Source organism: Vespa mandarinia, chromosome 25 (assembly GCF_050613455.1).
Source record: "Vespa mandarinia isolate Hongniang chromosome 25, ASM5061345v1, whole genome shotgun sequence".
Classification (NCBI taxonomy): domain Eukaryota; kingdom Metazoa; phylum Arthropoda; class Insecta; order Hymenoptera; family Vespidae; genus Vespa; species Vespa mandarinia.
Window position 1 is genome coordinate 1,860,001 of NC_140834.1, and position 12,057 is coordinate 1,872,057.

General features: G+C 24.2%; 2 protein-coding genes across 2 annotated transcripts in view; one reads left to right on the plus strand and one right to left on the minus strand.

Moving 5' to 3' along the window:
- Positions 1-12,057, plus strand: part of LOC118446587 (uncharacterized) — a 128,641-nt gene that overhangs the window by 30,840 nt on the left and 85,744 nt on the right. Inside the window, exon 3 of the mRNA XM_035877448.2 lies at positions 2,544-2,814. Within this exon, the coding sequence (XP_035733341.2) occupies positions 2,544-2,814 (271 nt within the window). The remainder of the gene's footprint in view (positions 1-2,543; positions 2,815-12,057) is intronic.
- Positions 9,117-10,438, minus strand: LOC146872191 (uncharacterized). Its single transcript, XM_085664261.1, has 5 exons — positions 10,130-10,438; positions 9,819-10,032; positions 9,558-9,677; positions 9,325-9,442; positions 9,117-9,252 (listed from the first exon to the last, which is right to left on the minus strand). Exons 2-5 carry the CDS (start codon positions 9,975-9,977, stop codon positions 9,194-9,196), a joined length of 456 nt encoding a protein of 151 aa, XP_085520387.1. The 5' UTR covers positions 9,978-10,032; positions 10,130-10,438; the 3' UTR covers positions 9,117-9,193.

Consider the following 12,057-nt stretch of genomic DNA (forward strand, 5'->3'; position numbering starts at 1 on the left):
ACGACGATTCTTCATAGAATCAGGTCGAAAATCATTAGATGGGCCAAATCTTACGAGGTTATATTAAATATTAAATTCAAACGTTTATCTAAATGTTATTAAATTAACGATTAGAATTTCTCTAATATCACAAATCTAAAAAGATAGTTTTCGTAATTCGTTCGAATTAAATTAATCTAACTCATCTTAATTGCGAATAATCGAATTTTTATATATCTATTTTTAAAAAAATCTTTGAATACGTCTAATGACTTTTGGTCCACCCTATATGTATCCATCTAACACCTACGCTTATGGTTTATTTCTAGAAAGCGATTTATATCGATTATTATTGTTATTAGATTTGACTATTTATTATTATTGTTATTGTTTGAGAAATATAATCGTTATATTGGTAGAGATGGGGACTTGTTATTACGTGTCAAAGGTAAAATTGAATGTTCGACTTTAAGGTTATATTTGATAGATTTGAATTGTTAAATTGATATTGTGTAAAGAGATTTAAGACTTTTTTTTTTATATTCAAAATTAGGAATATGATTTATATATGTATTTTATTTCATTTCATTTATATATATATATATATATATATATATATATATATATGAAATTTTATTTATTTTTATGATATATAGCATATATTAGAGGTTAATTATTTATAATAACAAATGAAGATTATTGTTTTTCTTTTCATATTCTTTATCCTCTATTTTTTTATGTTAAATTGAAAATATAAATTTTGTATATATATATATATATATATATATATATATCAGATTTCTATTTATTGTTATTATATATAATATAATTAAAAATAGAATAATTTATACTAACTAGTATGAACTATTTTTTTTCTCTTTTATAATTTTGTCTCATTTCTAATTTCTTTTTTTTCATGTTAAATTCGGGATATATAATTATGTCAATAATAATTTGAATAATAAATATGTCTTTTGCTCTTTTGAATCAATTTTCGAAATGAATAAAATTTCTTAAACGACTGATAATTAATATAATAATAAAAATAAAATTAATAACAATAATATTATTATTAAGATTATAATAACATTACTATTATCAATAATAATAATAATAATAATAATAATAATAATATATATATATAATATATATATATATATATATATTAATTTAAATAATATTAATTCTCCATATATAGAATTTGGATGACAGACACATATTCTATTCTTCTTTTTCTTTTCTTTTTTTTTATCCTTTTCAATCAATTTTCAAAATAAATAAATTTCTTAAATGACAAATAAAATACATATGATAATAGAAATAAAAAAAAATAATAATAATAAAAAAAAAATAAAAATAATAATAATAAAAATAATAGTAATAATAATAATAATAATAATAATAATAATATATATATATAATATATATATATATATATATATATTAATTTAAATAATATTAATTCTCCATATATAGAATTTGGATGACAGACACGTATTCTATTCTTCTTTTTCTTTTCTTTTTTTTTTATCCTTTTCAATCAATTTTCAAAATAAATAAATTTCTTAAATGACAAATAAAATACATATGATAATAGAAATAAAAAAAAATAATAATAATAAAAAAAAAATAAAAATAATAATAATAAAAATAATAGTAATAATAATAATAATAATAATAATAATAATAACAACAATAAAAATAATAATTAATTCGCCATTTAAATACCAAGAATGATAAGTGAGAAAAAGATAAATAAAAACAATAAATGACTCAGTTCGCAGATCTGATTTTTTTGTTTCTACTCTTTTGTATTAATTTTCAAAATGAATAAATTTTCTAAACAACAAATAACAAATATAATGCAATAATAGTAATAATATAATCATCGTATTTGAAAAATCATCAATTTAATTCTTAATTTCAATTTCTCAAAACAAAAAAAGAAAAAATAAAAAGAACAAATAAAAGCAATAAATTTTATTTTTAAATAATTCAATTAAATCTTAATATATGTGTGTGTGTGTGTGTGTGTGTGTGAGCGTATATAGAATTTGAATGACAAGGCACATTATCTCTTTTATTCAATAGAGTAAAAAAAAAAAAATTTATTCAATAGAGTAAAAAAAAAAATTTTTCAAAACGAATAAATCTCTTAGACGACAAATTACAAATATAATAATAATAATAATAATAATAATAGGAACAACAAATGAAATAATAAATAATTCGTCATTTAAATATCGAGAATATGATAAGCGAGAAAAAGATAAATAAAAACAATAAATAATACACATTTTTCCTTCGTCTTTTTCATGTTTCATTTTTTTAAATCAATTTCCAAAAAAAATAAATCTCTTAGTACGACAAATAACGAATATAATGATAATAATAATAATCATAAAAATAATAATAATAATAATAATAATAATAATAATCATAAAAATAATAATAATAATAATCATAAAAATAATAATAATAATAATAATAATAATAATAATAATAATAGTAACAAAAGAAAAAATTTGTAGAAATTTCAAGAAATAAATTAATTCATAATTTAGATACCGGGGATGTTGAGTGGACCGGCACAGCAACGTTTGGAAGACATGTCCTGGTTAGCATCGGGACCATCCTTAGACTATCAACAAGGAATCTCACCGATTCCCACAGGAGTGAAGATGTGCCATCCTGGCAGTACAGCGCAACGTAGCCTGAAGGAACAACGGATACGTCGTCCGATGAACGCCTTCATGGTCTGGGCAAAGGTCGAGCGCAAGAAATTGGCCGACGAGAATCCTGATCTTCACAACGCCGATCTAAGCAAGATGCTTGGTAAGTCAGCACTCTCGATCATTTATCAAACTAAATCTTCAACTTATATTAATCGATAATACATTACGATCCAGTTCTAACATTAAGATCGTAATTATCTATACGAGTTTTCTAACTTTTCTTTTATTTTATTTATTTATTTATTTATTTATTTTTTTTTTTTTATATATACAGATACGTATATATATATATATATATATATATATATATATATATAGATATGTTTTAAATAAATGATGATCTATAGATCATAAATATTTAATATTATTTTATAACATATTATATGTTATGATGATAAAATAGAAAGGAAGGAAAAAAAAGGAGTAATTTAGAAATTCGATCATATAAGATCATCTTTCTTACAAATTATGTTCTATAGATCATAGATTGGATCATTGGGTGATAATATTGAAATATATAATGATCGTAAATGAGATGATAAATGAAAGGAATAATTAAAAAGTTAATGATACGAGATTATTTTTCATAAAAATATATGTTTATATATTGTTATTATTGAATAATGATCTATTTGATGATCTATATATAGATCATCATTTTTTTGAGAAGTTATCTTGCATCATTAATTTTGTCAATTATTGTTATTTTTATCCTCTTTTTTACGACCATTATATATGTCATTGTTATCAATTGATGATCCAATTTAGAATCTATGGATCATAATTTGTCAGAGAAATGATCTAATATGATCGATTTTTAAATTATTTGTCTTTTTTTTTGTTTTGTTTTTTATCATCATAAAATATATATTAACATGATCTACAGGTTTTTTTTTCAAATAAATGATCTAATAGATCTATAGATCATTATTTGTTAATACATATCATTTATTCGAAAAAAAAAATATCTATAGATCATTTATTTTAAAAATAATATTTGAATCATTAATTTTTGAATTAATAATTGTTTATCCTCCTTTTTTATAATTATTATACGTATCAATATTATCAGCTAACAAATCCACTCCCATGATCTATAGATCATAATTACACTGAAAAATGATCTTATATAATAGATTTTTAAATTAATCGGTTTTTTCTTTTCTTTTCTTCCTACTTTATCATCATAGTATATAAATATCATTAAATTATGATCTAGTTCATAATCTATAGATCTTCATTTATTTTAAATATGATCTTATATGATTAACGTTAATATTATTAATTTTTATATGATTTCTTCATTAACATTATATATTTCAGTATTATCATCTCATGATCCAGTTCATAATCTATAGATCATCGTTTACGTAAAAAAAATAATTGATTTTTATATTTATTCTAAAATCATTCAATTTTTTTACTCTTTTGTTTATCATCATCATAAATCTCTCTGTTATGAATCGATGATCCAGTTTATGATCTGGCGATCATAATATTTTAAGAAATGATCTTAAATGAGATCGTTATTAATATTAATTTTAGAATCATTCAATTTTTTATTCTTGTTTTCTTATTGTTTTTTTTTTTTTTTCATCATCATTACAGTTTAGTGTGGTGATCCAATTCATGATCTATAGATCATAATAGATTTAATGACGTCCGATATTAATATTTATTTTCAATCTTTTCTTTAATTTAACATTAAACAATTTTAATTTTACATGATATAGAAAATGTTATCAACTGATCATCCAGTTTATGATCACCTTCAAACATTATCTTTTAATATAGATCTTAATCTTGATCTTTATAATACGTCATTATCAAATTATATAAAAAATATAATACTCGAATAAGATCGATATCAATATTCACATGAACGTATTAAATACGAATAACGAAATTGATCTATAGATCTTTATCTCTAAACTTCGATCTTACTAAATCTTTTTTCTAAATAACATATATATATATATATATATATATATATATATATATATGAAGCTCTTCGAAACATTATTTTAAAAAGAAAAAAAATTTTTAAATCGATTTAAAATAAAAAATTTAGAATAAAATTTTAAAGCATTGAATCAAAAATTTTTTAATTTAATTTAAAAGAATCCCTTTTTTTTTTTTTTTTTTTTAATTTAAAGTAAAAAAAAAAAGAAAGTAAATAAGAATTAAAAAAAAATGGAGGAAATGATCTATCGAAAGATTTACATCGATCAGAATTTATATGTACACACACATACACACACACACACACAGAGACATACACATATCTCGTATATATACATCGCAATTTTATTCATCCTTCAAAAAATTTCATTTTGGTCATTTTTTTTTAATCAACAATCTCTTGATTAAATAATAATAATAATAATAATAATAATAATAATAATAATACTTTCTGCAATGCGTCAGTCGTGAAAGTAATTAATAAAAACAAGGTGAAATCAACTTATGCCATTATGGTTTATTCGTATCCTTGAGAAAATATTATGATCAAAAGAAAATCATTATTTTCCATTCTTTGTGAAAAGATCTCTGGGAATGAGAAAGTCGGAAAATCTTTCTTACGATTACACAAACACACAAAAACCACACAAACGTATATATATACACACATTAAAAAAAAAATATATATATATATATACACAAACACACACACATATATGTGTACACATAAATATATATATATATATATACACAGACAAACTCACACACGCACAAATATATACAGACCCACGATTGAAAACGAATGATAAAAAGCGTGCGTTTCGAAATGAAATTTATCTCTTTACTCATCATTGAAAACTTTCTTCTATAGTCAATTAGGTCAAAAGTCACGTTGTGATAACGATTATCGATAAAATTCATACAAAAGATATTTGATATCGTACATTGACGTCCTTGTATCGTTGTTTTACAATCTGCAAAAAAAAGAAAAAAAATGAAAAAATAAAAAAATAAAAAAGAAAAAGGTCAAATTAAATTGTCGTACGAAAGGAGTTATCGATTTTTTTTTTCTTTTTTTGAAATTATCTACGAACTTTTCTCGATCACTCAAAAAAAAAAAAAAAAAAAAAAAAAAACATTTCGTAATTTTCTTCATATGTCGTTTGTATTAAATACGACGATTGTGTCTTGAAATTATTAAGGATAAGATTTGTTCAAAATACGCTCGTCAAATCGTTGCACATTTTAAAATGATACATTTTTTTTTCTTCTTTTTTCGTTCCCTTGTTATTACATAAATAAACTAAATAAAACATTTCTATGGATAATAAATGTTTATGATTAAAAAACAAACTATATACTATATCGACGATTATTTTATTATCTAATATCATTTCTTACGTTTTTCATGTATTTCATCCCCACTTCTTTCGAAGCGCATGCGCGTTGCAAATTCATTACCCCCACTCTCCGTCCTCGATCTCGTCCAGTTTTTACTTTTGTCTTGCGTACATGACAGGAACTGTCATGTATCACAGCAAATAAAAATAAGTCCAAAAGATTTTTCACATGGACAATATTATATTCGTCGTCTGAACGATGTGTATCTAAAAATATTTATATCTGATGTTAATAAGTGTTCCAATAATTAAATCGTTGGTTTCCTTTTTTTTTTCTTTTTTTTTTTTTTTTTTTTTTTTTTTTAAACCTAACAAACATACAGAGGATGAAGCACTCACAATAGGAAGCTTCGATGACTTCGTATTCTTTTTTTTTTTTTTTTCGTTCTCTTTTAGCTTTTTTTTTCTTTTTTTTCTTTTTTTTTTTTCTTTTTTCTTTTTGGTTCTCAGGTAAAAATATTCAAGATAAATTTGCACTCTTCACGCAAATTATTAATTTACTCGTAGGCAGACGTTCTTTTAAATGTTAAATTAAAAAAAAAAAAAAAAAGAACAGAAAAAAAAGAATCTATTTCTACGGAATATACGTAAATTAGATATAACAATATAACAGAACAGTATCTATGTTATCAATATGTGTAATATAGGGAAAATATTTTATATAAGATGGTGTTTTAATTTTAATTAATTAAAAATTAATCAAATGTAAAAAGTATTTAGTTATTTTTCGTTCGTTTTTTTTTTTTAATAATTCTACGAATAAAAGTTAAATATATTTATTTTACAAAAAGGAACAGAAAAAGGTTAATGATTTGACATGAGACTGAAAATTGTCGGCAAATGAAAGGAGAAATTGAATGGAAAGAAATAATTTCTCTTTAAAAAGGGGATAAAAATTTTTCTATTCAATAATTTTTTTTTCTTTTTTTCGTTTTCGTTTTTTTTTTTTTTTTGTTCTTTTTATAGTCTTTTGGAATCAAATTATTTTCATTTGAATATTCAAGTAGACCGACAATTTATGTACGTATGCACTCACATAAACAAACATTCAAACACACACACACATACACACACACACATATATGCACTGACTTACGAAATAGTTTGACAATCAGCTGTATTTTTAATAATCGTATAAGAGTAACTCATTGTATAATTACTATTTTCATCTAATTTTATTTCAACGAATTCTATTTTAATTTATTATTATAATACAATAAATTAATTTATAAATAAATAAACATCTTTAAAATATTCTAAAACACATAATGATCAAATACCGCATGATATTATATCCGTATAAATTTATTGCAAATTATACAGTACCATAGCGAAAGACAGTGACTTGTGGATGAACTAAAAAGAAAAAAAAATAGATTTCAAATCAATATAATGAATTTAAAAAAGATCATATTATATATATATATATATATATATCTGAAGAAAAAATAATTTACCTGAATAAAGAAACTGTGAGAGAATACTATTGCATCCCTCCATGATAAATTGTATAAAATCATGCTCCGCATTATTAAAAATAATATTATTTTTTGTGTCTTCAATGATAACAAATAAAATGGAATTTGACACCTGAAAAAAATCTTTATATTAATGTCATATAACACACACACACACACACACACACACACATATATATATATATATATACACAGTAAGAATTGGACAAACAAAAGAAAATATTACTGAATAGAAATTCGTGCGATTTCGTACAACATACAAATGACATATAATTTTTCTTTTCCATTTAAAAAAAAAAAAGAAACATTTAATTCTCAATAATTTATTATATTATCAATATCGTTAATTTAACGACACGAGTTTTTCATGCAAACTGACATTCAAGAAGGATGCATAATTCCACGTATCGGTGAAATGTAACTCATTTGTAAATTATTTGGACACATCGATATACGTGATCACATAAGAATTTGTAGGAGAAAATTATTCGATTGTTTTATCAATGACATAATCTTCTTCGATCCACTACTCAAATGAATTGCGACAGCTTCGATTGCCTTTAGGGCCAACGATTATACTCATAAAGGAAATAAATATCGTCCCATATTCGTAAACTTGGCGCTTACAATCCTTTTTCTTTAAATTAGTAATGTACTATTATAGACACATGAGGAAAAGATAAACAAATCCAATCATATAATGATCAATTTTTGTAAACATATATTCAATTCAATATGAATATTGGATGAAATTATTGGACACATTATTACAACCCAAATACTTACGATGTTGCGAATAAGTAATTGTTCTGATCTATTAATTTTTGTCCAAGATGAAAGGAGGCAAATATTACAAACACAGATCCAATAACATATAACAACTTTGTTAAACATTCGGTCTTGTTTACAGTAAAAGAAAGTAGCTGAAATAACTAACAAGAAATGTCCCCATCCAATCTCAGAATATATCCAGATAATTGGAGTATATTTCTAAAATTTAATATTTTTCTATTACCAAACATATTACTTACGTAAAAATAATCTATCATGATGATAAGCATTGCCATTCGAACAGATTAATTGCCTCGTAAAACAATTTTATTAAATTGACAAATCTTGAAATGGGTCAAAAAACAAACAAAGGGTCAATTATTATAATATTATAATTCTATGTGCAAATTGTGAAAATAATTAACAGGAAGATTTGTATAATACGATACAAACTCGATAACAGATTTATGGAATTCTATGATATCGACAATCCATTCGTTCTCATCTAATAAATTATTATTCTCATTGTTGTAATAAAAATTATTTCGATTATCCTTGAATCTTTCATTTATCCTATATCTGTATTAAATCAAAAATCTTCCAAGTTGCATATACTCGATTGAAAATTTTCACTTTCAGCACGATAATCATTTTGATTATTTATTTACCTGACGATATTAAATAATGCGCAAGCATGCAATAGTATTCCAATAAACATCGTATAGTTCGCAACTGCTACTGTGCATAGGAAGATTATTGCTGCACATTCAATGCAAAGACCAAAGTAGTAACATATATGATGTTTCATAAAATATTCAATGTGAACTGGTAAAATTAATTCATTGTAACTTATTACACCGAAGATGTACTAAATGAAACGTTGAACTGATGGAAATATAAAAAATCCAATGTACAAATAAAAGGAGACTGAAAATATGAAAAAACGAATATATATTTATACCTAACACTGTTATAACTACCGAATGCTAGATAACATACTTATATTTCCAATGGTACACATTTTACTTATTTTAGCATACTCTTTCAGTATTAATAATTCCCGCTTGTTTGCAAGATTCTTCCAATCGCAGTCTATACGATGAAGAATTCTCTTCATCTGAAATTTGTACGTATTTAAGTATTGAATTAATCCGTTTAAAGAATCGAGCATGTTTTGTTACAAATGAGATAAATTAAAAAAAAAAACCATTCGATTTTAATAAAATACGGACAATTGCAGCATTAGATATTAAATTGTAATAACACGATCCGAAGCATAATGTAGGCAATGCCGTTTCCAATAATTTCGCTATTGAATTTAAGCCTCTTTCGGAAGTGATGATTGCGTGAATCTAAAGTATGAAGATCGTTTTCATTATTTATTTTTATTAAACATGATATCACATAAATTATTCAGCCTATTATAGATTTTATTATATACTAACAAATATCATATCAATTTGTTAAACGTTAATCGAATTATTGACGCTTACCTCTTCGAATACCGTAATTATTAGTATAAGAATAATGAAACAAACGTAAATCAATATCTTCGTCGATCTCTGATATTCCCATAAGCCTATCAATCGAAATAATCGTCGATTGTAACTATAGTACTCGTTGTCGAGATAGTCTTCCCCTTTCGAAGACATACTGCCGTTTAAAGAGACTCCCGTCCATCGATTGGCTTCAACCCTTTCAGTTCGCCTACATTCATTAAGTATTCCAATTATACTCCTTGTAGTAATCGCTCAATAATTCAATTCGTGCGAATGTAAAGAATTCTATTGAAGTCAATACTTACGGGAACACATTTATCGAGTTTTATACATTTCTCCCCTTTTATCGGACAAATTGTACGCGATTAAACACCTGCATCCCTTTCCAACAATTATATTCATTATCTTATATCCTTTCTTTACATCCCATATTAACTTCATCCCTTCTCCCTAAGCGCATGCGCTTTGCGAACTCGCCCCTCTTTATCGTCTTCTTCAACCGCAGTTCACTTTTGTCTCTCGAACATGACGGACCTGTCATGTATCTCAGCAAACAAGTGTCCAAATAATTCGTTGACGTCTCATTGTTATATTCGTATCATTTGTCATGTGATTGAGTGCCTGAAAATATTTACGTTAATGTTAACAGGTGTTTAAATAATTAATTACTTTTTCTTAAGCCAAATCAAACATACTGGTTGAGAGCACTTACGACAGGCCGATTCAATAATTTGGTAATGGTATTATTTGTTCTCCGATAAAAATATTCAGGACAATGTTGTACTTTTACACAAATTATTATTTATTCATGGTTACGTTCTCTAATGTTCCTTGATAAAGAAAATCCTTTTCTACAGAATAAATGGACATTAGATAAAACAACGGTAAGAAAAAAGGTATTTAAGTTATTTCGTCCAAATATTTAAGATAATGCGATTAGAAATTGACGAATGATATTCCCAGGTTTCTTCACGTAGATTAATTCTGCTATTAATGGCATATTTTTATTTTAAAAATAAAGAGAGAAGTTAATAATTTTAAAAGATCCTGAAAATTGTCGTTATAAAAAAAAGAAATTAAATAACAAAATTTTTCTTTAAAAGGTTAAAAATTTTCTATTCAATAATTTTTTTTATAAACTCGTTTGTAATCCAGATTTTTTTTTAGAACTTTCAAATGAAGAAACAATTTATATAGACACGCACGAACCTAAACAAACACATACAAACATATACTGTCATACGCATAAGATAACCCCATTTCATAATTATGATTTTATCCAATTTTATTTAAACAATTCCAATTTTTACTACTTATTATAATAAAATTAAGTAATTTGCAATTAAAGTAGTTGTCCGTAAAATTTCTTACTCGTTAAAAATTTTACTAACAAATGAGAGTAATCTGTTTCGAAAAATTTTTTATTAAAAAGAAAAAACAACAGTTTTACGCTACTCATACAATACTATATAATAATAAAATGTCGCATGGTATTTTCTCCTTATAAATTCATTGTAAATTATACAATACCATAGCGAAAGACAGTGACTTCTGAATGAACTATAAAGAAAAATTTCAATCATTATAAAGTATTTAGAAAAGATCATACCATAATTCCAACTGAAAAAAATCATTCACCACTGTAAATAGATTGTGTGAGATTACTATTGCTCCCTTCCATGACAAATTGCATACCATCCTGCTTCTCATTATTAAAAATAGTATTATTTTTTGAGTTTTCAATGATAGCGAATAAAACGGAATTTGACATCTGGAAAAATTCATTAAGCTTATACAATATTCATAAACATGACGATTGGACGAAAAATAAAAAGTAATACTGAGTTGTAATTCGTGCGATTTCATAAAATATGCAAATGACATATGTTTTCTTTTCCATTTTAGAAATACATCTAATACACAATAATCCATTCTATTATGAATATCGTTAATTTAAAGACACAAATTTCTCATGCAAACCGATATTCATACAGGATGCATTATATCACGTATTGGTGGAATATAACTCGTTTGTAAATTATTTGGACACATCGACATACATTCCACAGAAGAATTTGTAGGAGAAAATTTTTGGGTTGTCCTATCAATGACATAATCTTCTCCAATCCACTATTCAAATGATATGCGACAGCTTCGATGGCCTTTAGGGCCAACGATTAAACTCATAAAGGAAATAAATATCATCCCACATAGCCATATTCGTAAACTTGGC